The sequence below is a fragment of the Siphateles boraxobius genome, unplaced genomic scaffold (genome assembly GCF_051911475.1).
Source record: "Siphateles boraxobius isolate OS27281-9 unplaced genomic scaffold, OSU_SipBor_1 18, whole genome shotgun sequence".
Lineage (NCBI taxonomy): Eukaryota > Metazoa > Chordata > Actinopteri > Cypriniformes > Leuciscidae > Siphateles > Siphateles boraxobius.
Window position 1 is genome coordinate 6,007,240 of NW_027508788.1, and position 26,426 is coordinate 6,033,665.

Genomic DNA, 26,426 nt, shown 5'->3' on the forward strand with positions numbered 1-26,426 from the left:
TTTTTTTTTTTTTATTAACTAACATTAGGCAAAGATAAATAGCCTACTGTAACAAAGTGCTAATTAATGTTAATGCATTGACTACTAGTAATAATTAATGGGATCTTATTGTGAAGTATTACCACTTATGTTTTTTTTTAAATGTTCTGTATATTCATACAATTGTATAACTATTACTAACTTTCAAAGGCAGTTTCTGAGTTGGCTGAGAGTCTGGTGAATCATCCAGAAGTCTGAAAACATCCGTTTTATAAGCCAAAAACTTTATAAATGTAGCCAACTTAGCATATCTGACAAACACCACTATTACTGATTAACTATGAAAAATAAAACCACTTTAATGGTCATAAATAATAACTCCAAATGTGCATATGATACATAAGATATTAACATTCATAAAAAAACATGTTAGATTTATTATTAGTATTGAACAAGTTGAATATGAAAAGGTTTTTTTTCGATCTACAGTTTCATAACTTTGTAGTAAAAGTAAAAAAAAAAAAGTATTAAATCAAGAATAATACAAAGATAAAGAATGTTAATACAAGTAATAATACTGGAAGGTAGTACTATACAAATCATAGTGCATTATTTTCTGAAATATTTTTCTCTCGTTTGAATGTACCATCAGAACTTCTTCAATCTCACCAGATTTAAATAACATTTATATGCAAATTGGTGTGTATAAAAATACAGACTGAAGGCACACTGAAGCGGACTTAAAATCCATAAAAAAAACATTGCCTTTGGAAAAAAAAATACAAACTCTTCTAAAGACAATATGTTAAATCCATTACTGTACATTGTAGAGCTTTATGTCAGGCAATAGTGCCCATTGCAATGTGCTTTGTGATTGGACACTGTTCTATCCAGATCATGTCCTTCCTTCTGCAGCCGATCTACGGCTTCCTCTTGTTGGACATCAGCAGATAAAGCAAGATGATACACCTCGTCATTAGTGGCATACGACTGAATGCCAGTGTAGGTCGGTACGACATTGAACATGATGAAACCAAGTGTGATCACCACAAAAGACACGATATACAGGCCTGTGAACTGAAGAAAAAAAAAATTAAAAAACAAAAACTACATGATCAAGAAACCTCTATATGCTAAAACTACTTCATTTAAAGATTAAAAACATGAAATAGTATCCACAGACATATCAAGAATCGGTGCAAACACTCAAAATGTCAACACCCATGGCCAATTATCATTTCAGCATGAGGACTGAGAAGATATAGGAAAATGTTTTAATCTTTTTTGGCACTTCTGATTTTCTGAATGCGTTTTTTTTTTCTACTCACCTTGTAGTGAAAAAGGAAAATGCCACAGAAGAGGCTGAAGAGGTCAGCAGTCAGCAGCGAGAGGTTTACAGCAGTGGCGCTGGTCATCTTTACTACGACAGGCATGAAACTGTACAGCCCATACATGCACATAGTATACGCAACAAAGAGCAGGCCTACAGAATACAAATATTTAGTTATCTAATGATAATATTATCTTCAAACCAATGTCAATAAAAAAAAAAAACATTTTACACTTAGTTACGCACATATTCTCCAGTTCCAGCTGATGACAGGTATAGCTTTGGATTCAAGTATAGCCCTTTAAAATAAAAAGCACAGTTCACCTAAAAAGAACTAGGGCTAATGATTTACAATAATGTTTAAAAGTTTTGGGGTCAGTAAGATGTTCGGTCAAAAAAAACGTTTTTGAGAAAATTCACACTTTAAAATAACTGTTTTCTATTAAAATATTTTAAAATGAAATTTATTCCTGTGATAGCAAAGCTGAATTTTCAGCATCATTACTTCAGTCTTCAGTGTCACATGATCCTTCAATAATCATTCTGATATGTTGCTTTGGACCTCAAGAAACATTTCTTACTATTATCAATGTTTCTTTTCAATTATTATCAACAGTTGCTGCTGCTTAAAATTCTTGTGGAAACACTAATATACTCTAAAATGTAACCTTTGCAAAATGCCAGCCTATGGTCTTCATTGGCTGCGTGCAAACAACATCTACTTTGACTGGAAGAGCTTGGTTTGTGTTGTAGACATGCCGAGAAAACGACTTTTTCAATGCTGCATATGCAATGATGAGGACTTGCGCTGGAATTAATACCGGAAACCGACGCCATCGTTAAGAGGTAAGCCTCCGGAGCTGAAAATCAAATATGGTAATAGGCGTTTTGTTTCTGACACATCCTGTAAGCAGTAGACCAATCAGAGAAGAATAGGCTCTCAGTAAGGAGTCTTCGGACAAACCGTTTTCAGACTCTTTGAGAAAAGAGGTAATGTGCAATGTACATTATGATTTTTTACCTTGGTTGCATGTACATTTTTTACCTTGGATGCAAAACTAAATTAGGAACCTTAAAAATAATGTAATCGGGTCACTTTAATAAGAACAGCATTTATTTGAGATAGGACATTTCATAATGTTATAAAAGATTTCTGTCAATCTTACTGACCCCAAACTTTTGCACGGTAGTGTACATATTGCTTCCCTTTTTCAAAAGAGAGGACTTCTCATGATGAAGTCATTCACCTGAAAGTTAGGTGGTGGACATAAAACTTACATCTGCACACCACTGATGAGGGTCCCAAAGAGCCCTATCATGCCCAAGAACTCCACCCTGCTCAGGTTTTTCACAGTGTATTCCTGACAGACGTTAGACACTGCATACAGAGCAGCACTGATCAACACTAGTCCATCCCCCAAAAACACATGATTACCTGCAGTGACAGAAACACAGAAAAAGCACAAGAAAGAGAGACACAGATCAACTATTTTGGTGCAAGATTTCAAGCTACAGTCTATTATAAGTTCTTCATGCATCTTCTTCACTTAGTTGTCCTCATTTCATATAATCTTATCTTTTGTAACGGTACTAAAGCACAGTCAAGATGATTACACCCCCCCGCTCCACCCCCTACAGTATAAAGTACAGTACTTGAGCCTTGGTCTCTCCCCGCCAGCAGGTCTGCTCCCACCATCGCCCCGACCCCAAACAAGCACACGGCCACAGCTACAAAATGCAACGGTCTGTAGCGAGTCTTCAAGAAGATCCACGAGAGCACCATCAGAACCGGGATAACAAAACAGTCCAGCAGCTACAACACAAGTTATTATATTATATTTGACAAACACTCCAAAGAAGAAAGTGTGTGTGTGTGTGCGTGCACACGTGTACGAATAATGTATCCTTACCTGTATACTTGTAAGTGTAGTGTACTGGTATGCCTTTACAACAGTGTAGTTGGCTTGCACATCCGTAAGAGCCACCAGAAAATACTTCCACCACTTTGTTTTTAGAATTTGAACAATATTACTTTCACCTAAATTATGAGGGGGAAAAGATTAATCCAAGCTGTGAACTGAAAAATATATATATAGCTTATCTTCTGTACTAACTTGCATTGCTGGAGGAAAACTACATGAGGGTTTTATGAGTAGTACATTTTAACTCTGGATATAGAGAAGACTCAAATAATTTGAAGACTTTTATGCTGCCTTCACGTGCTATCAAAAACTTCCTACTTCTGAAGTTGTGATTACGAGCTAGTCACATACAAGAGCTTTGTTAAAAAGACAGGAATCATGGAGGACTTATTCTTCGTGTATTCTTCTTTATTGGAAAATCGTATTAACTCTTTCCCAACTCTTTTTTTTCCCCAAGTTGCCATCCACCACCAGCATTTTTTTTTATATCATTTTCACAATTCATGGCCCCCAAAATATTTTGTTGTATGAATAACTGAACATGCAATACATCAAAAGAAAGAACAGACTCTGTTTTTAAACAAAAAAAACCTCACTGTTTTATTCTAGCTTCATGCATCAACACTTTAGAATTTTATCAACACTTTAAATATCCACCATGCTATCCAGATAGTCAGCTTGCTGACAATTCTGGAATTTGTCAAATACATACTGTGTATAAAACATACAAAACGCTTCAAATTATTATTCATAATATATAAATATGCATTAACTCGGGAACTTGTATCAAAATGATCACCAAGCTTCCCAGTGGTAAATACGACTTGAGAGGGTGTTCATGTCTAATTTTTAACTAGGAAACTTGTATTTACGATAATTTTGATAGTACCTGAAGGCAGCATTAATCCACAAGATTGGACATACAGGCAAGAATCCTTAAATAAGTTTATTTTAAAATCTGGAGCAATGCTATGATAAATATGGTCATGGCAACATTATTCTGCCCTTCTAAACATCTGACAAAAGCAGTGAGTGAGTGATTCCATGCAGTGAAGGTGTGCTGCAGCGTACCTCTCCTGAAGGCTAAGACTGAAGTATAGGTGAGCAGCAGCAAGGTGTAATTGAGAAAGCTTTGCAGCATTGGCGTCTCTATCCCAGCAACTGCCAGATACTGACATGTAACTGCTGTCCCACATATCAGCATAGACAGGGCCTGACCCATTACAATAGTTTTGAAGAGCTGCCTGGAAGCACAATTCTCAAGTTACTATGAAAGAATTGCCATGAATATGCAGACAACCACCAATTAAAAACATTTTCAAACCATAAAAGAGAAATCATACCATGTAAACACATCTTTGAGCGTGAGATTACGTGGACCACAAAGGAATTTCCTCCAGCGGCTGAGAGTTCCCAAGCTTCCATTTGTAAACGAGTCCTCTCCCGCTTCACGATCCATATTTTACAAATAGAGACCTAGAAAATTCAGATAAAGTGTATTAAGAACTTTAATGTAAGTCACAGGCTTTGATGTTGGGTAACATCTAGTTATTGGTTGAGAAAATCTTAATCTCTTGAGGAATTTCCACCCAATAATGCTGACCTCAATAGGCCTCTTTAATAAAAAGAAGCTTTCCTTGTTTAACTTACATGTCATAAAAATGAAATTAGCCTTCTTAATACTCGCCAACGTGAAGTAATTAAATAAAAGTGTACAATATACTATAAAACCTACACTAGGTAAAGACATAACAGCCTCTTAACATACATACACATACATGTATGTGTACGGGACGGGCTAAAGTTTGAATAGCTCTGTTGTTTACATCAGACTAGCGCTTCGGCCACAAATGCGAAACATTCTGAAGCTGTGATGGTTGTAATGCGGCGGCACTAACGTTACTCAGAGCACGTGGCGACCTGTCAGGCACTTCAGACAAATTTTAAATAGACCAAACTATTTCTTGACCACCGAAATCAAAGTAGGATGAACTCATTCATAGAAAAAATGAATTCGCTTGCGTTTTAGTCTTTCTAGAAGCATTGTAAGTTAGCTTGATATCGCAGAGCAAACAGTCTCACTAACGTTACCTTCTTCAGAGTTAGCCATGCTATTAGCTACGCTACAAAAACACAACGGCACGTGTTTACAAGTTAAAGAATAAAACCAAGGGTCTGTTAAGTACCTGAATATAACTGCTCCGTCATGTCCGAAATTGGCGAATAATCAGATAAACCCCAACCACAGAATCATCTTTCCATGAAAGCGAGAAATCATAAATGCGCTCGGTTAATTTAAGGCCCCGCCCATTTCACCAAACAGCCAATTGTACTTCCTCTTTCTTAAATTGTGACCAATGGCAGCACACACGGAAGTTGTGTGCCATGAACATATAATGGGTATCAAATCGATCAGAAATGTACTTAAGTTATTTTAAAGATTAATAGTTTGGAAACGCCATGTTTAACTGAGCTGTTAAATTTATTTCTATCAATGATTAATGAGAATTGTAATTTCAAAACGAGTCTAAATCTGCTGGTCGGCCTTCAGATATGGGAAAGAACTCATCTTGTCCTTCAATCAGGCATGCCGACTCCAGTCTCGATTATCACCAAGGACAGGACAATTCGTTTTACCCTGCTAGATTAAATGTCAATATTCCTTGTTTATTAAATATTTTTCTCACTGGCACTACTTAATGGCATGATGATCAAAACAATCGTGTAATCCTATAACAAAATAAATTCTAGCAGTCTATTGTGTAAATTATGTACAGAATAGACAAAAGCTACTTTATGCAGGTGTAAGCATAAACTGCTCTATTAATAAAGTATATATATATGGAATATTGACACACACACATAAACAGCACAGCAGTATCAGACAGTGCTGTTGTGCTGATGCTGTCTGTCACGATGCTCCTGCTCCCTAGCAACCAAACCTTCTCAAACATCGCGAGATTACACGGGGTTCAAGTTGAAGAAACATGGCGACGTCTAATTTATTGAAGGTAGGAGGTCCCACAATGTGAGAATATTTTGCATCGTTTGCGTCTCCCACAGTGTTATGACAGCGATCCTGTGAGCCAGTGACTGTGGGCTTCTAATTAGATCTCTAAACACGACGCGTTCATTTGAAACTACATTATTCGAGTTGTTCATTGCAGCTAGTGAGGTTTTGAGCTATTATTATGTTTAGGGTTTCAGATCTCTATTCAAGGATGTCTCTCTTCACTGCACAATTTACAGTCATAAAACTACCTGCTATCATGGGACTGCATTGTGTGGATCACGAGAATGTAAAATATAGATATATTTTGTCTTGAATAAAATTGCAAACCAAAAGTTAATCATTTAAAATGCCATATATAAATCAGCCTGTGCATATCTGGTTTATGTCAAGCTCGAAGCTCACCTGGTGCGTCTGCTCTTTAATGATAAAGCTGTAATAATCCATCTACATTTATTACATTGCATGATAAAGCTGTAATAATCTGTCTACACATTATATTGCACTGTACCTTCTGTTAGTGTTTTAAATTTTTGCTATAATGTCAAATTAATGAAATGTAATGTTTTTTTTTAAATGCATAAAACCCATAACATATTTTTAAAGAACTGTTTATTGTCCTGGATCTCCTTTCTCAGAATAAAGGCTCCCTGCAGTTTGAAGACAAATGGGATTTGATGCGGCCCATTGTTTTGAAGTTACTCCGTCAGGAGTCAGTTACTAAGCAGCAGTGGTTCGATTTGTTCTCGTAAGTTGTCTTCAATGTGACATTGTCTGGGCTGACAGAAATATCAAGAAGTCAATGTACTGTACTGTACATCCAGACTTTTATTTATTTAACTATTTGTGCTATTTGGGTCTGATGGTCACTGCAATAATATCAACTAGAACTAACAACATAGGTTGCACATTGTTGCACAATGAGTAGAATCTGATTTTAGATCATCTCTTGAAACTGTGTTTGACTTGCAGAGACGTCCATGCAGTGTGTTTATGGGACGACAAAGGCCCGGCAAAAATTCACCAGGCACTGAAAGAAGACATCCTAGATTTCATCAAGCAGGCACAGGCAGTACGTACTGTATACCACGTTTGCACCTACTATAATAAAGTGAAGATCATATTTAAATATCTCTGAAGAAATAAATTGCTGGAATCCCAGTCCTGTAATCAATGCATGCTGAGTCTCTTTTTGATCTACTTCAGCGAGTACTCAGTCACCAGGATGATACAGCTTTGCTTAAAGCCTACATTGTGGAGTGGAGGAAGTTCTTCACACAGTGTGATATTCTACCTAAGCCCTTCTGCAAGTTAGAGATCACCCTGCTGGGCAACCAGGGGAGCAATAAGAAGTCCAGTGTTGAAGACAGTATTGTTAGAAAGGTGGGTTCTATATTACCAATCTATATTATCACTTAAATGTAGTTGTTATTATTGTAACAATACATGCACAGCATTAAGATGCACATCTATCCTAATCAATGTTTTCCTTATTTTTTGGTAAAGCTTATGCTAGACACATGGAACGAGTCTATATTCTGTAATATAAAGAACCGGCTCCAGGACAGTGCCATGAAACTGGTCCATGCTGAGAGATTAGGAGAAGCGTTCGACTCGCAGCTTGTCATCGGAGTGCGCGAGTCATATGGTAAAGCTATCATAATGCTAAGCCACTCGTTCAGCCAAGCTGAACCTCTCCTGACGGACACTCTTGTCTTTTGCTCTGTCTCACAGTGAATTTGTGTTCCAACACTGATGACAAGCTCCAGATCTATAGAGAGAATTTTGAGAAGGCCTATCTGGATTCCACAGAGAGGTTCTACAAGACACAAGCACCCTCCTATCTGCAACAGAATGGCGTTCAGAACTATATGAAATATGTGAGTGTATTTTTAAACTGCTCTCTTGCCTAAACTTGAAAAATCTGAATGACAGTAGTTGTCAAAAAAAATTCTGAATTTTTGAAATGGTTTTATTCATTTATATAGTCAGTTGCGTCATTTTTGAAAGCATCACTGTGTTATTTTAGGGTGTGTTCTCACTAAGCATGTTTGGTTCGAATAAAACAAACCTTGTTGTGATTGCTCTGTTAGTGCGGATCATTTGAATAAGTGTGAACGCTGCCATCTGAACCCTGGTGCGCACCAAACAAAAAGTGGTCTCGGTCCGCTTCCAAACTAACTCTGGTGCGATTCGAGCGAAATATGAACGCAGCATGGACCAAAGAAATGTAAACAAACTAAAAACAGGAAGATCAGACCCTATAAAGGACAGAATGCTCAAGCATACCTGATTTTTCTCATAATAAGGCAAATTCACATTGCATAGACAAACGCCAACAAACCAGTTTGTTGGGTTTTGTTGGATCAGTGTGTTACTTCTGTCGGCGTTGGTTGGGGTTTGTTTTCATCTGACTAAACATGTTCAATCAGCGTTTGTCAGTGTCTGTTAGGGCAGTGTGAACATGGCATCAGAACCGTGTCTCCTTGCAGCAGATCTGTATTTGTGTGAGTAACGGAGGGATTCCTGCCGCTGTTTTGACTACTTAACACATTTTATAAGCTCTTCACAAGATCTCAGCAGGTCAAAATACCATCATATGTAGGCCCCGCAAATACGAGCGCATTTAGCCCAGCACAAAGCATTGTTTTAGATGTTTGCTAAATTCCATCTCAAAATAGGCAATACGTAATAAAAGCCGACCCACTTAGGTTGTGAACGTATCCTTATCCCTTTAGGTTCGGCGTTAAAAATGCCAATCTGATCGCTAAGCGAACCAGGACTAAATGTTTTATATTGGTGCAGACCAAATTAACTGAACTACAAGGGTGAACACACTCTCACACTCAAGCAGCTCATGATTTTGTGTTTTCAGCGTCTTAAGGCCCATTCACACCAAGGACGAGAACGATAAGTTCTAAAAAATCGTTCTAAATATAAAAGAATAGCAGATTCCAATTCCATACCATAACAATAACAGCACTGAGAAATTATATCATTGGAATAACTTTCTTTTTTTAAAATTTATTTTAGATTTTTTTTTGTCCAGCTGATGAACACTAAAAACATTGACAGCAATCAGAATCCGTCCTGCTTTAAAGAGCTTGAGCATTTAAAGCAGCAGACAAATTCAGCGCGCTTAGAATAAACAGAACGATATCGTCCGCTGGGGTGAACGCTAATGTAGTCATCGTTGTAGTTCTCGTTCTTTATGTGAACGGGCTTGAAGAACATTTCAGTTTGCAATAAATGTTGCAAACTCCATCTCTGCTTGTGCTGTGAGTTTAATGCGCTTAACGTTTTTTTTTCACGTTCAAGTAATTTCCAACATTTTTGTGAACATATAATTACAACATTTCACTAGATTTGTAATGAGAAAGTGCATTTTTTGCTCTAGTTGACACTACAGCTTTCTACTCTGATGGTTTGTTTAACAAGCATTTATGTGTATGAACGGTAAATCACAGCACATTTCTGAATTGCCATAATTATGTGTCACAATATTTGAGAGTTGTTTATCCTAGGTGACACTTTTGATTGACAGGCAGATGGCAAGTTAAGAGAAGAGGAGAAGCGTGCACTCCGATATCTGGAAACCAGACGTGAATGTAACTCCGTCCAGGCAGTGAGTTTTCCGTGCTCCAAAAATGCTCCAAAACAAGACCCCGTGGTGTGCCGCATTATTACCTAATGCTCAGCGTGTAGTGCGCACTTGTCTTTTTCGCATACTAACATCGGTTGCTCAGTTTGTGCCTTTTGCGTTCATTCAGCTAATGGAGTGTTGTGTGAATGCGCTGGTGACGTCCTTCAAAGAGACAATCCTGGCCGAATGTCCGGGAATGATCAAGCGGAACGAGACAGAGAGTGAGTACGGCAGGAGCTCTGGCACCAAAGGCTCAGCAAGTTCAGGTTGGCAATGGGACCCAGTTCCCATCTATATCTTGCCAACACCTCCCCACCAATATAACCATCTGTGTGTTTGTGTGCTAATCACTAAATCCACCAACCCATTTACACTGTAAACAAACACAACAACATACAACTGTTATATGTAAAGGGAAGGAAATCCCAGATTTGTGTAGATTGCATCAGGAATACTTGGTTTAATTCATGTGTATTTTGGCTTTAGAGCTCCATAGACAGGAACTTCATGTTTTTTTTACTGTTTCAATGTTTTAATGTAGTTGAAGTGTGTTTGTTCTGCTGTTGGTGTGTTTCCACAGAGCTGCACCTCATGTTCTCGCTGATGGACAAAGTGCCCAGTGGGATTGAGCCTATGCTGAAGGACCTGGAGGATCATATCTTGAACGCAGGTCTGGCTGATATGGTGGCCACAGCGGAGACCATTACCTCAGTGAGTAGAGACAGTAGCTGCAGTTGCTTCATGGATCCTGTACACGAGTTCTCATTCATTTATTCATTCATTCAATCACTGAATGATCTAGGAAGTCATTCATTTTTATTAATCCTTGTTTGTGAATTTTTATGATTATTATTACGCATATGCTTTGGGGATGTGTGGTACTAGTCTACTAAACGAAACCACTGCTGCCAATCGACATTGGAAATACCACTGTAGTTGTTTATTGTTTTTTTTTCTCACATTTATGTTTTGCTTTATATTTTTTTACAAATGCTACATTCAAACACAGATGTGCAAGCGGTGGGTGCAATAGCTTGGCATGGACTGACTTTTTATTTGAGGAATTCTGTAATTATTATTAAGCTTGTACTTACTGGTCCTGAACTGCCTGTGATTCAGTTGATTTTAATAAATATGTCTATATTGTCTAAAGTTGATTAAAGGGATAGTTTACATATAGAGGCAAAACAAAATTAATACCAGTGGCTCCAGACGATACATTGAGGTCTTATGGAGCTGAACGATCAGTCTGTGCAAGAAACTGAACATTATTACCTGTAATCCAAAGCCTTGGCAAATAGTCGTGTCGGTCTGGAGCGTGAGCTTCCTGTCGTATAACGGCAAATTAAAAATTTTGGGTGAACTATCCCTCTAAGTGAACGCTTAAGTATAATGTACAATCATCATAATGCAAGGCAAGCACAGCGCATGTATATGATCTATTTTTCAGTGAATTCAGTATGGGATTTGACTGTTTGATTTATAGATTAAGTAGGCTATTTTTAATGGATTGCTGATACAAACTGTTTTTGACTGTCATCTGGGTTTTCTTTCGACTAGTCGGTTATACAATTTCAGTTTAAACGTTATGGAAATATTGTGGCACACATCCCTAAAATTCATAATATGGCTCCAAACTGTTTCTCAAAATTCTTAATTAATGCTCTTTATGACTTATTGATGTTTTATTTTTGCAGGACTCTGAAAAATATGTTGAGCAACTCCTAACATTGTTTAACCGCTTTAGTAAATTAGTTAAGGATGCATTCCAAGATGACCCACGTTTCCTAACAGCCAGGGATAAAGTAAGTCTCAAGAAATCCAAACCATTCACTGTAAAAGACTTCACAGGAAAATAATATTTATTAATGTTATTAAAAATATTTTTATTGGACAAAATAATAATACAATACATTCATATAATCTATAGGTAGTTAGTTAACAGTGAGAATTGGACCCTAAACTAAAGTGTGACCAAAAAATCTTACTGACCCCAAAATAGTGCATCTTTGTTTTACATGTTGAAAAGTAAAGTGGAGAGGAGGTGATTTCAATTTTTCATTCTTTGTTTATTACCATATTATACATGCATGTTTACGCAGGCATACAAAGCAGTAGTGAATGACGCAACAATATTTAAACTAGAGCTCCCTCTAAAACAGAAAGGGTAAGACATCTCAATATATACATATATATCTTTTGAAAAATTGCTCTGGGATGTATTTGAATTACTGTTGTTTTGGTTTGAATTATTTGTCCTTTATTTGCAGTGGGGGTCTAAAAACACAACCAGAGTCCAAATGTCCAGAACTGCTGGCCAACTACTGTGATATGCTCCTTAGAAAGACTCCACTGAGCAAGAAACTCACATCAGAGGAAATAGAGGCCAAGCTGAAGGAAGTGGTGAGTGAGTAGGAGGAGTGTCCACTAAATATTTGTATTTTATTGTGGCAGTGTTTTTGCACGTCTCTGTTCACAACTGCCAAATCAGATGCAATGTGTTAATTATTTATTTTTATCTACTGATTACAGCTTTTGGTTCTAAAGTATGTTCAGAACAAAGATGTCTTCATGAGGTACCACAAAGCGCACTTGACTCGCAGGCTTATTCTTGATATTTCTGCAGACAGTGAGATTGAAGAAAACATGGTGGAGTGGCTCAGGGTAAGTGGAATTGAGAGCGCGATTGTTATTATTAATGAAAGACTTTTTAGTGAATCTCTATCGAGTGACTTTTGTGTCTGTACAGGAGGTTGGTATGCCAGCAGATTACGTGAACAAGCTCGCCAGAATGTTCCAGGACATCAAAGTATCAGAGGACTTAAATCAATCCTTCAAAGAAATGCATAAACACAACAAACTTGCATTACCAGGTCAGATATGACTTTCTTATGATGCTTCTGAATTAGAGGTCTCTGCTCCTGCAAAAATGTTACCTTCTCCCACTCCTACCCGCAACATTCATGTTTTGTCCCACTACCGCCCACAAAAGTCCTCAGGTAAAAGTAAACAGATTTTTTCAGTACATCCATGAAATATTTTCAAGTTTGGCCGCCTAGCAACAACCTACACATCTCAGCATAAACACTCCCGATATATTATTTGTTATTAAAGCATCTACATTCACAAACCACTGTTCATTTTAACAGAAAAGCAAGTACAGTATAGGCTACATGTGTGATTAGCATTGCAGAAAGCGCACAAAGAGCGCTCCCTTTATAATCACTAAAAAGCTGTTCATTTTACAACTCATCACGATCTCACAAAGTTACGTTATAATCAATTAAGCTGACTGCACAATGAATCTCTCATAATGTCTACACTTTGTTATAATGAGAGGATTCTCCAGCGTGCAGAACTCAGCACTGAACAAAAACTCTCGTTTTGAGCGGTTAGTGGATTCTGATTAACTTAAACACCTCTGATTGGCCATTGCGTTCAAGAAATCAACTGATATGTTGGAGATTTACTCAACGCTGCAAAAACATGTTGTAAATAGAAACCTTTGACACTCTCCAGAGCACAAACACAGATATGCACTGGATCGCTTGCCAAATCTGTTTCAGCAATATGCTATTACTACAGAGAAAACTACTCCATGCAGTTATGCGCAGCTTTTCCCTCTAAAAGTGATCAGAAGTAGCAGCAAACAAGGAAAGACTAAGCCTTGCCCACACATATATGAGTATCTTACCGCCCAAACCTACATTCGCCCATCAAGTCTTGTCCCACGCCGCACTCTGTTGCGTTGGGTCCCGCAGGAGTGCAGGCCTCTATTCTGAACTGTTTTGATGTACATTCAAACTAATTTTTATTTATGTCTTGAAACTACAGCCGAGTCTGTCAATATAAAGATCTTGAATGCGGGAGCATGGTCTCGGAGTTCAGAGAAAGTGTTCGTATCGTTGCCCACCGAACTAGAAGATCTCATTCCTGAAGTCGAGGAGTTTTACAAGAAAAATCACAGTGGAAGAAAATTACACTGGCACCATCTGATGTCCAATGGCATTGTGAGTGGCAGCTTCAGCTTAAGCCCTTTGTATAACGCCATGCTCTACTTCCTGTGAAAAGGGACAGCCAAAACCAGAAGTTTTCCATGAAGACTATTAAGGCAATAAAGAATAAGAAATAAGAACAGCGAAAGTAGATCTAGGTCCAATTGTAGTTGTGAAGTTATCAAATGAAAATTGGAAATTATATTTTATCTTAAAAAATGCACACATTCACTCTTATTCGTATGTCTATGTCAAAATGTTTTTTGTCTCGTCACATTCAGTTATGAATTACTTTAATAATTTAAAACAGTGAAATTTCATTGAAAAGCTGAGTAGTTTGCATAATTGGAGATTACTGTCGGCCCAGGAACATTTCTGTAACACATTTGTCAAATAATGAATGTTTAGCTACTTGATCTTTCCATGCTCACTTACACCGTTAAAACTAAAGCATTGTGTTGGAATTCACACTCGTCTTCTGTGAACAGTAAGGCCCGCCTTTTTTATTTGATTGGCCGTTTCAATAATTTTGACTGTGATGAGTGATGAGGTAGACCAGTCTAAAATGTAACTTTTTTTAAAACGTTTCGTCATTCTAACAACAAACAGAGCAGTGCGTAAAGGAGTGCAGCAGAACACCATCAAGAATATCAAATATATATGGATTAACAATGTGGCCATTCTAATTATTGAGTGGAACTTGTGGTTACAGCCCTTATAAAAAAACTGCTGAACTTTGATGCTCACAAGGTGTACTACTTTAAATTGTGTTGCTGTAATCTTTCATTTAGTCTTTGAAATGTCAGTATTCTTGCTAAACTGGATTTGGAGATTCTGTCTCAAATTTGACATTTTATAGTGGTCCTTCATGTCAACATTGGTCTCATTTCTTCTATCCCTAGATCACATTCAAGAATGAAGTTGGGCACTATGATTTAGAAGTTACAACATTCCAGTTAGCTGTGCTGTTTGCCTGGAACCAAAGGCCAAGAGAGAGGATCAGCTTTGAGAATCTGAAATTAGCCACGGAACTTCCAGACGCTGAGCTGCGCCGGACCCTCTGGGTAACGGAGTCTTTATTTTGATGACATTTCCCTTAAAACAATTCACTGTTAGCTATGAGATGAACATTTGTGGAATAAAAACAAAGGGATCTGCTATGACATTGACTTTTGGTTGCTGAATATTGTCTAACCTTTTTTTGTTTGTTTGTTTTTGTATGTGTAGTCTCTTGTAGCATTCCCCAAACTAAAGCGTCAGGTGCTGTCATATGAACCTGTGGTGGGCTCTCCTAAAGACTTCGCGGAAGGCTCTGTATTTTACATAAATCAAGAGTTTTCTTTAATGTAAGGACACTCATCACTGTTTGCATTTGATGAAGAATGTTGAATAATTCAAGTAATACTATAAAATGTGTGTTAATGAATCATAATAGAAAGTATATTTTCATCACATTTCATGCACTACCGTTTAAACGATTGGGGTCGGCAAGTTTCTTATGCTTACCATGGCTGCATATATTTGATCCGAAATACAGTGAATATGACATATTATTATAATTTAAAATAACTATTTTCTACTTTAATATATATTAAAAAAAGTAATTTATTCCTGTGATGGCAAAGCTGAATTTTCAGCATCATTACTCCAGTCTTCAGTATCACGTGATCTTTCAGAAATTATTCTAAAATACTGATTTGCTGCTCAAGAAACATTATATTATCAGTTACAGTTATGCTGCTTCATATTTTTTGTGGATTTTTTTTCAGGATTCTTTGATGAACAAAGTTCAAAAGAACAACATTTATTTGAATTATAATGTAAAAAGTTTTTGTCATTTTTGATCAATTTAAAACACCCTTTCTGAAAAAAAAAATGTTGTTTAACAAAAATCTTACTTGCCCCAAACTTTTAAATGGTATTTAATGGTGTATACATAAAAGGTTATGCTGGACTACTATATTTTTCATTAATTGCATGTTTTAACAGACTTTAAATTATCTCTTCTGCACAGAAAAAACTCAAAGGTCCAGAAAAGAGGGAAGATCAATTTGATTGGTCGATTACAGCTCACCACAGAGAGAATGCGTGAAGAAGAAAATGAGGGCATAGTGCAACTTAGGATACTACGCACACAGGTATCGGAGTTATTGAACCAATTACGACACTCCTATCTATCTATCTGTCTGGATGGATGGATGGATGGATGGATGGATGGTTGGTTAGTTGGTCGGTCCTGGTAAACCCTATGTTGTGGGGACCAAATGTTCACCTTGGTCCCCATGATGAAAGCATCTTAAACATCATAGGGTAGGGGGTAGTGTTAGAATATACAGTTTGTACTTTATACAAATGATTATGTCTATGGAAAGTCCTCCTAAAACATGGAAACCCAATGTGTGTGTGTGTTAGATTCTTTATTATTTTCCACATTTTAGAATAATAGTGAAGCAAACAAACAATGATACAGGTATGGGAATTATATAATGATTTTATGAGGTGCATCCTCAGATGTTTTTCAAATGGTTTTGAAGGATGTTTTCTGGGTACTTGTTGGCTGCTTTTCCTTTACCATCTGGTCCAACTTACCCATTTCAATTTTTTACGTTTTGCAAAGATATTCATATGTAGGCAGTTTCTACTTGTCTACTATAAAAGCATGAGAAACATTAAAGTCTAGACATTTCTCAGACGTGGTAACACTGAAGGAAACCTCATTTTTCACCAAACTCCTCTTCTTCACTCTGTACAGGAAGCTATCATTCAGATTATGAAGATGAGGAAGAGGATCAGCAATGCCCAGCTTCAGACGGAGCTGGTGGAGATCCTAAAGAACATGTTTCTTCCCCAGAAAAAGATGATCAAAGAGCAGATCGAGTGGCTGATAGAACAGAAGTACATCAAACGGGACGAGACGGACATTAACACGTTTATCTACATGGCGTAGCCTACCACGCCCAGTGCACTCTGGGACGTTTTTTTTTTTTTTAGACACTAGCACTCCTTTGGAGGATTCCATATCTGATTTCAGCTCATTGCCCAGCCTGGCCTGCTGGATGACTGACTAGATCTCAACACATATCATACTGAGAAATTGCTGAAATATCCCTGCCTTACTTCACAAATCTATGAAATTAATAAAAATGAACTTTGAAAGAAATAGAGGAGTAAAATGAGCAGAATTCTGTGTTGGTAATTTATATGCTTCAGATGCATGTCTGTGATCTTGGGCAACTTAAATGCATCTTTTAAATGTGTTTCGTCACCTTTGACACCAACGCCCTAGGTGAAAATATGACTACATTCCGAAAAAGCCATCCAGCTTTGTTTTTTCTGGGTTCACCACTAGCTTATCCTACTGTAGCTCTGAACATCCAATCACATTGCGTTAAGAAAATGTAAAGTTCAGGCCAATTCCTTTTTTTTGTGATTAAATTATCCTCATGATTCACAGCATTGTATGTTATTGCAGAGAATTACAGGGCTCGGGCGTCTTTTCCTCAGTAGTTTTACCCATCAGTTCACAGTCTCTGCTTAGTTTGTCTCCCTAGTGGCAAGTTAGAAATGTACACTGCCGCTGTCCATGGTGCTGATGAGATGGACGGTAGCTTCTGATTATAATACTGCACGAGTAGTATTATGTTGAGTTAAACGCTGATGCCATTGAATAATGACACAATTTCAACAAAAATGACATAATGCATCATCGCGCGCGCGTGTGTGTGTGTGTGTGTGGGGGCATACAATGGTGTCTACCCCGCCGCACATGCTCAGACTAGGAGTCCCCACTTCGCTCGTAGGCCCCTCCCAGACACGCGTGAGAGTGATCCGGAGCTCGGAGAAGAGCCTCGGTTGCACGGGACCGCAAGAACGTCGCTGGATCCCGGGAGGACCGGAGAGAGAGACGCCAACGTGGGACTGGAGTTGTGCTCAGGTATTGGATTATTTCACAAGCAACGAGGCCGTGTTGATCTATCACAGTAGCAGTGTGTGACATCTGATCGAATTTGACACGGTTTAAAATGCGAGACTGTAAATACCCGTACAAACGAGATGAGCGCGCTGATTTATGTTAATTCCGAGCGCGGAGGTATATCTTGCCACCTGACAGGACGCGTGCAGCGGCGGAAAAAAATAATATCGCGCTCTTATTTGATGGAGATTCTTGGCTGTTCCAGGCACAATTTGTCATGTCTTTAAAGCCAATGTGTGAACTAAAAGCCTACTGCATCTCGGTACGTTCGGGTAAAGCAGAGCCCAATTGTTCTTGAACAGGAAAGTAAATCACTTTCCGTGGCACGTTGTTAATTAGTTGTCCCCACGCCTTGCGTTTCTTATTAAGATAAGTTTGACCACCGGTCTGACAGGAGTGTAGTCCCTCAGTCGTTCGCGGGAACATATCATGGTTTAACCCAGAACTGTTAATGCAACAAAATTATCTGATGACATGTTTAGTGTTTGAATCGTAAAACCTTATTGTGCAGTTCCGCCAATATTTGGGTAGTAACTGTCTGTTTGGCCTAATCAGATGAAGTATTTGTAATTATAATACATTACATTGTTTCAATATATTTTCTATGAATTAGATGCATTTGATGACTGTTATTGATTAATAATTACGCAATGGTAATAAATTAGTTTGCTTATTCATTTATTTATGTCTTTCAAGGAGAAGTCATATATCATTGTGCAAAGCAATTTTGTTTTCCATAAAGTATACAGTCAAATTATATGGACATGGTACTTGGTTTCTAGCTGATCTAAGATTATTAGTTAGTTAGGCTATTGATTGGTCAGTTGGTTGAGCAGCCACCATGTTCTAAAAACCAGCTTGACCACCTTAAACTGGAATGACAAATTACTAGACTATCTGGTGTGTTGCTGGTCAAAGTTGGTTTACCAGCTAATGACAATCTTAGACTGACTCGAAACCAGCCATGCCCCCAAAACATTTACTTGTAAACTTGACTTTACTACTCTAACTAGTTCACTAGTTCTGTTCTAGCTGTCATTTGTCAAATTGGAATGACCAACTGATAGCTACATGTTTGTTGCTGGTCCAAGTTGGTTTACCTGCTAATGATCATCTGACTGCCTATAAACTAACTACCATGTTCCAAAATACTGCTATCATGTTAAGATTGATTCTTTAGTTGGGCTAATAACCAATTTACTGCTCTAACTAGTTCTGTTCTATTGCTGGTCCAGTCTGATCATTAGATGGTTAGCCAGCCACTATATTATATAAACCAGTATAACCACCATAAATGTGATAACTAACAAGCATCTGGTTTATTTACCAGCTAATGAGGATTGACCAGCTAAAAAACAGCCACGTGTTCCAAATTACAACCACCATCTAATAACAACCACCAAATTGTATTTTCCTGCAGGGATAGTAAACATTACTAGTTTACTAGTCAAACTAGTTCATTGTTTATTGAAAGAGTGTTAATTAGTACTTAATGCACAATATGTATTTATCGAAACACGCGCTAATATAAGAAAAGGGGTAACACTTTACAATGTTTCATTTGTTAACATTAGTTAAAGCTGCCGTCGGCAAAAAATTTTTGATCATATTCAGTGAAATCGACACTATAATCGGACAGAACAACATAAATAGAGTGGTTTTAGAAAAAAACCCGAGCTTCTAACTCCACCTGGAGCGGGTTATTTATTTAGCTAAATCCACCGCTCCCGGATCATCGGGTCCAATCAGCCATGAGATCTGGCTGTCAATCACAGGTCGAGCACACGCCACCCCTCGCGCACGTTACAATCACATGCACACGCCTGAAGTTTGCGCAGTAAGGAAGAGTGATGGCGGAAAAGATTCCAATTCCTCGGTTAACCTCTAGAGCTAGGAGGTCAAAAACAACACAGGAAAAGAGAACACCTGCTGAAAAGAAAGAAGTAAAGAAAGAAAGCGACCGTGCCCGTAAATAAACCAGGATCAACATAGGATCGGCATTTGAAAGGTGGAGAGATTTATGTGATTTAATTGGGTTCAAGCTGGATGCAGAGCTTGCAGCATTTCTTCTCGACGGGTAATTGTGCTTTATCAACCAGTCACTTTATTTCTTAGTGTTATGTTAGTAATCGAAGTATGTTTGCCCAAATGTGTTGGTATGGATAGCTAACGTTAGCACTTGTTGGGCAGGTTCGTTAGCTTTGTTTGCACTGAAATCCGTGTGAACGTAACGTTAGGTGGAGAAACATGTCCAGATGAAGGGATAAAGTTTGGCTTTTTGGAAGAATCAATGCTACTCTATCTTTCTTACGAGAGTAAGCTATCTGTGTGCTATCTGACTAGCTCCAAATACTCCATGGTGTTGATGGATGCTGATGAGACGGGCGCGTTCACAGAAAATCTGTTGCACACGCACTGACGAACACGAATGCGGTGGGAGGATATTCGTTGATAGTGGGGGAGGGACATTAGAGTTGTAAACATCCAAAATTTTGCCTAAGTCCACTCAATCTGCCAGACTTGCCGACTGCAGCTTGTATTAACTAACATGAACTAACCATGAGCAACACATTTGTTAACAAAGATAATTGGTTATCTTTGTTAACGTTAGTTAATACGAATACAGTTGACATTGTTTGTCCATGTTATAGTTCACAGCGCATTAACTAACATTAACAAATACAACTTTTGATTTTAATAATGTATTAGTAAATGCTGAAATTAACATTAACATTATTAAATGCTGTAGAAGTGCAGTTCATTATTAGTTCAAGTCAACTTACATTTATTTATTTAGCTGACGCTTTTATCCAAAGCGACTTACCATTGCTATATATGTCAGAGGTCGCACGCCTCTGGAGCAACTAGGGGTTAAGTTGTCTTGCTCAAGGACACATTGGTGTCTCACAGTGGATTCGAACCCGGGTCTCTCACACCAAAGGCATGTGTCCACTGCGCCACCCCCACCCCATAACTAATGTAGTTAACTAATGTTAACTAATGAACCTTATTGAAAAGTGTTACCAGAATAGGTTGTTGTTCCTCTGTGCTTTTTGTGTATTTCTGTCAAAACAGTACACAATTATTGTTTTTTGTGACACCAAATAAATAAGAAGTAATATCCAGAAGTGTTGAGATACCTAAAGTCATTCAATTTGTCATCAGTAACCAGATTGCATTTCAAAAGTAACGCATCCAACACTGCAGTACATTTTGAATTGAGCATATTTTGCGATAGTGATGGACTCAGCAATGCATGTTTTAGTCATGGAGTACTGGGATGATTCTAGGTTTACTGTATGGCTGGTGAGATGACATACTAAATGTATTCATGAGGTGGCTGCAGTGACGCAGCTGGGATACCCTGAAATGGTGATTTGTCGGAGATGGGAGGGGGTTTTCATCAAGCTCTTTGGTGCACCCTGTTTCTCTGCCAGCTATTCCAGTGCAGCTTCCTCTCTTGCGCTCTCACTCTTTTTACCAAATATACTTCTAATGCCACAGTAGGAGTTTCAGTCAGTAGTGCACCATGTTGGCCCTGCTGTCCCGTGGGATTCATACAGTGCATTTTCTTCAGGAACTCAATATTCTGGGTCTCACTCTGTTTTTTTTGTTTTGTTTGTTTTGTTTGTTTTTTCCCCCAAATTAAGTGCAATTTTTAATAGAGCAGAGACCATAAACCACATCATTCCACTACCCCGCTTATAAACTTTTATGAGCTAGCTGTGCATAAGTTGGGTGTGAGAGAGAGTTAAAAGGCCTCTATCGGTCTCAATTAGCACATTACATCTGTCATTAAGCTTAGTTTTAACATTGCAAATTCCTAAAGCCAATATGGTGCTTCTGAACAGATGCAGAATCACATAATATTCTTGCTACTTTATTTCCTCAATTGTACTGTTTGGTACCCTGAAGTTTGAATTCCACTTGCAAGCATCAGCACTGCCTTCATGCTTCCTATCGTCAGGAGGACCGTGTAGAGGAGAGAGCGTTTGCTTGTGTGGTGGACATCTGACTGATGTCACGAGTCAGTCACGAGACAAGGCCAGGCACCATCTGCCGTGCTGGCAGTTCAACTGCTGTTTTCATTTCCCCAGCTTCTCCAGTCAAGTGTACTGTACAATCAAGTTACAGCATTTCCAGTACCTAACCAGTCCCTAGCCTACTTGTGTACTCACAAGTTCTCTGTTTAAAAAAAAAAGCATTTCAAATGAAAATTCAGGGTTCAGTGTAAGTTAAGCTCAGTCAACTGCATTTGTGGCCTAATGTTGATTTCCACAAACATAGATTACCACATTTCTTGAAAAAAAAAAGAAGCAAAAATCTGGTTCATAATGAGGCACTTACAATGGAAATTAATTTGTAGCACTCTACAACATCAGGATGATCAGGCCTTTCCTAAATGAGCCTGCACAACTTTTCGTCCAGGCCCTTGTCATTTCGAGGCTAGACAACTGCAATGATCTTCTCACTGGACTTCCAACATGAGCAATCAAACACTTTACAGATGATCAAGTATGGTCTTTAATTAGCCAGAGAGAACATAGATCACATCTCTGTGTATTTAAATAGCTTATGGCAGTGCAAATAATACACTTGTTTCAACAGAAGATTTCATGTAATAAGCTTCATGTTAAGTTGCTCACTGTAACATTGATTTAGCTTTTCTCTAATAAAATGGAAAAATTATGTGTGGTAATCAGTTTGTTTTAAATATTTATAGTATGTATAAATATTTTGATTGACATTTATGTTTATAAATGAAAAAATCGTTTTTAGTTATTTTGTTATGTGCTTTCGTTTTTTTAAGTTTTTGTTTTTATATTTTGCAACCTTTTTAAAAAATAAAGTTTTACATCTAATATTTATATTTTATTTTAGCTTTATTTAAAAAAGTAAATGATTTTTAATAGTTTTAGTTAATAACCACACTGATGGTCAACATTATTCTCCAAATTCTGTTGAGCTTACGTAACCACAACATTCCTTTAATGAACATAATTTATCACTATGTTGTTTGTTTAACATGAAAATATGATGTCATTATTATCATCGCCAATTGACGACATCATCAAGATATGGAAGAAGCTTCATCCTACATTTGCTAACTTGGTATTGCGTGACGATATAATGGAGCTGTTATTATCCGAAGTCTTTAGGCTACGTTTTTTCTGCGGAAATGGTGTAAATGTGGCGGTAGAATGACATAAGCTAGGGTTTTCTGTCATTAGTGCTGAGAAAATGGGCAGAACGCTGAAGACATAATTAATGTTCCTGAAGGTCTGGGAATGCAGATGAATAATTCACCGCAGCTCGGCTCTCAAAACTAGCCTCTGAGAGAGCTGTGATTGACAGACTGCCCATGCTTTTCAGACAAGTCCTTGGAAATGTGCAGAGAAATGGACGGAAGGATCCTTTTTAGTATATTTGAACATAAATGGTGTGTTGTATGGATAAGATGTCATCTGAACTACTTTCAAACTCTTGACTAGCTCTTATAGACTCGTTCAGTCAAAAAAAAGGTATTCCCTGGTCAGTGGAAGGGGGGTGTTAATCCGACACACTCATCCCAGTAGGCATCGCTTTTACTCTACCAGTCGCTGTGGTGAATACAACACTGTAATGATACATTCCAGTTCGACCTGGATTTAAAGCAATGTGTCACAGCAGTGCCGGGGCACGGTGACATGTTGTTCTGAAGGTACAGTTCCTGCCGTGTGAATTCATCTATTCCTGCCAAACTGAGCAAGTGTGTCTTGTAGATTATCAAGACAAGAGGGAAGTGTTCCTTCCAATCAATCTCTAAAAAGCAGTTTCATTGTCATATTTCTTTTGTGTGTCAAGTCTAATTGCATTTTCAGATTCTCTGTCTCGTGGGGTCTGGCCAGGTGCACACGTTTAACTTTGTTTGGTCCACAATTCCGTTTATTTTGGCCCAGAACTGCCCACTTAGACATCTGACCAATGTGACCAATGTGTAGTGATTAAATAGAGTTTGTTTTATTTTATTTGGCACTTAGGATTTAGAGTACTTCGAAAGTTTGGGGTTGGTATGATTTTTTTAATGTTTTTGAAAGGAGATGTTTTTTGGTTATTCTCATCAAGAGATTTATTTGATCAAAAAAATACAGTAAAAACTAATATTTTGAGATATTATTGCAATTTAACAAAGCTATTTGACTATTTTAGTATCATTTAAAATGTTTTGTATTCCTGTGATGGTAAAGCTGAATTTTAAGCATCATTACTCCATTCTTCAGTGTCACATGATCCTTCAGAAATCATTCTAATATGCTGTTGTGCTCCTCAAAAAACATTTCTTCTTATTATCATCTTGGAATCAATTGTGCTGTTTAATGTTTTTGTGGAAACAGTGATAAACCGTTTTTTAGGATCCTTTGATGAATAGAAAGTTTAAAAAGCAGCATTTATTTGAAATGTAAATCTTTTGTAACATCTATTTACTGTCACTTTTGATTAATTTAATGCTTCGTTGATGAATAAATGTAATATTTTCTTTAAAAGAAAACTCATACTGACCCCAAACATTTGAACAGTAGTGTATATGATACTTAATATTAGACCAATATGGAAAAATGAATTAAAATAATGACATGACGGTCACCTTAAAAAAAACGAAACTCAATATACATTTGTGACTATAAATATATAGTTAGCTCAAGTGCCTCAAAAAAAAAATTGATGCTGCTAACCTGTCAAACGTTTCAACCTACTAAAACCTATTCTTCAATACTTCCAGAAAGTGCATAAAGCCACCCATTAATTATAGAACTGGAGATTTCAGTCCCCTTGTTTTTTTTTTGAGCAATATGAACAGACACCAAGCTAGTAAGTAGCATGCAATACGCACATATGTTCCTGAAAAAGAAGGTGATGAGATCTTTACAGCAGCAAGAGCACCTTGTACTGTTTCTGCATCTGTCTTACATTGGCATCTCTCTCTCTCTCTGTTTGTGTTATCCCTCTGTAGGCTGAAAGATGTTCTCGTCTGTGAAGGCCTTTGAGGGGCAGCATTACTCCACCCTCAAGAGGCAGTGTCTACAGAGTGGAGCGCTGTTTGAGGACCCACTGTTTCCGGCCGTAGACGACTCGCTCTTCTACCTGGGGAACAGGATTGGCCGTGTGCACTGGAAAAGACCCGCGGTCAGTGCTTAGAACTCACCATTTACATTTGCAATAATTAATTTAGCAGATAGCAATCTGAATGAGACAAACTTGAGGCCTGCATTGCTTGTGATTCCTGGGTTCCCAAGAGGCTCTTAAGCAGATTCCAGGTTGGAAATGTATTGATTTTGCTTTATTAAATCTTTAAAACAGCACCTTAAAAATTACCACATTCAATTCCTTTTGAAGTAAATCCATTTACATTATTTATGCATAATTCTACCGTATAGGTTTTGCTCAGCTTGTGCTAGTCCGCTGTTTCAGCTACAGGAATTATAAAACTTACAAAATCAGTCAAAATGACCTTACCGGTTGAGCTGGGTACAAAATGAATATTTTTATTCAGCAAGGATGCATTAAATTAATCAAAAGTGACATAAAAGACATTTATAATGTTAAAAAAAAATCTATTTCAAATGCTGTTCTTTTAAACGTTCTAGTGATCAAAGAATATTTATGATATATCACAAATCACTACATCACAAGCAGCTCAGCTGTTTTAAACATTGATGATATGAAATGTTTCTTGAGCATATTAGAATTATTTCTGAAGGATCATGGGGCACTAAAGACTGGAGTAATGATCCTGAAAATGCAGCTTTGCCATCATAGGATTAAATTACTTTTTAAAATATAAAGAAAACGGTTATATTTCACAATATTACTGTTTTTACAATTTTTTTGATCAAATAAATGCAGACTTCTTTCAAAAGCATGAAACGATCTTACACTGACCCCAACCTTGAATAATAGTGTAAGGCAAAACAAGTTTGTAACCACTCGCTAATACTACTTAAATGACTAATACAATCTTAAATAATGAATGCATTTCATTAAATGTAGTTTATGTGCTTTAGTGTTAACAGTTGAAAATATATATGCATGCTATCTTTCTTTTTCTTGTAGTCTACATGCTTAGCAAGATGCTGAGAACACAGCACAGATGTGCTAAAAATAGGATTCTGCTTGTTATCGAGGAATATATATGTTGATCAGTAACATATCGTTCGTGATTTATCAAAAGTATATTGAATAATCTGTGTTAGTCAAGCCAAGGCAGAAGGAAAGGTCAGCCTGAGGCATTCATCCATAATGGAGGTCTGTCATCCATCATCTGATGGCACAGAAATTCCAAAACTAAATTACAGTTTTTGTTTTGTTTTGGACTTTGTTTTTCTGAGAATTGTTACACAGAGTTGTTTTTGACCATACAGTGTCAATGTTAGTCCACAAGGACACATTAGATCTGTAAAACCTCAATGACTGTGGGGAAACAGCCATCAACAGGCTTCTTGAAGCATCATGATGGTTTTCCTGTGCTTCATTTTGGAGTTAACGATACATTACAGCTTCCTATAAAACTATCTGTAACATTTCGAATCCCAGAGA

At 37.5% G+C, this 26,426-nt stretch overlaps 3 protein-coding genes across 8 annotated transcripts in view; 2 read left to right on the top strand and 1 right to left on the bottom strand.

Moving 5' to 3' along the window:
- Positions 1-146: 146 nt before the first annotated feature.
- On the bottom strand, positions 147-5,545 carry slc35f2 (solute carrier family 35 member F2). The gene is made up of 9 exons (XM_077233053.1): positions 5,418-5,545; positions 4,575-4,707; positions 4,303-4,475; positions 3,220-3,347; positions 2,963-3,122; positions 2,588-2,744; positions 1,556-1,608; positions 1,308-1,462; positions 147-1,056 (listed from the first exon to the last, which is right to left on the bottom strand). Exons 2-9 carry the CDS (start codon positions 4,688-4,690, stop codon positions 814-816), a joined length of 1,185 nt encoding a protein of 394 aa, XP_077089168.1. The 5' UTR covers positions 4,691-4,707; positions 5,418-5,545; the 3' UTR covers positions 147-813.
- Positions 5,546-5,596: 51 nt separating this feature from the next.
- cul5b (cullin 5b) lies at positions 5,597-17,039 on the top strand. 6 transcript variants are annotated; one of them, XM_077233051.1, is made up of 19 exons: positions 5,597-6,242; positions 6,880-6,989; positions 7,214-7,313; positions 7,448-7,624; positions 7,748-7,889; positions 7,976-8,121; positions 9,786-9,866; positions 10,012-10,150; positions 10,465-10,595; positions 11,582-11,689; positions 11,987-12,051; positions 12,155-12,287; positions 12,417-12,548; positions 12,634-12,757; positions 13,719-13,894; positions 14,782-14,943; positions 15,107-15,225; positions 15,894-16,017; positions 16,632-17,039. In XM_077233051.1, exons 1-19 carry the CDS (start codon positions 6,219-6,221, stop codon positions 16,824-16,826), a joined length of 2,388 nt encoding a protein of 795 aa, XP_077089166.1. In that variant the 5' UTR covers positions 5,597-6,218; the 3' UTR covers positions 16,827-17,039. The 6 variants fall into 6 exon arrangements, with proteins under 6 accessions (XP_077089166.1, XP_077089162.1, XP_077089164.1 ...); XM_077233047.1 differs by having other exon boundaries at positions 5,770-5,883; XM_077233049.1 differs by having other exon boundaries at positions 5,770-5,883; positions 10,012-10,105.
- A 687-nt stretch (positions 17,040-17,726) lies between these two features.
- Positions 17,727-26,426, top strand: part of capn5b (calpain 5b) — a 39,825-nt gene continuing 31,125 nt past the window's right edge. Inside the window, exons 1-2 of the mRNA XM_077233061.1 lie at positions 17,727-17,813; positions 24,844-25,016. Coding sequence (XP_077089176.1) covers positions 24,852-25,016 — 165 coding nt within the window. The 5' untranslated portion in view covers positions 17,727-17,813; positions 24,844-24,851. The remainder of the gene's footprint in view (positions 17,814-24,843; positions 25,017-26,426) is intronic.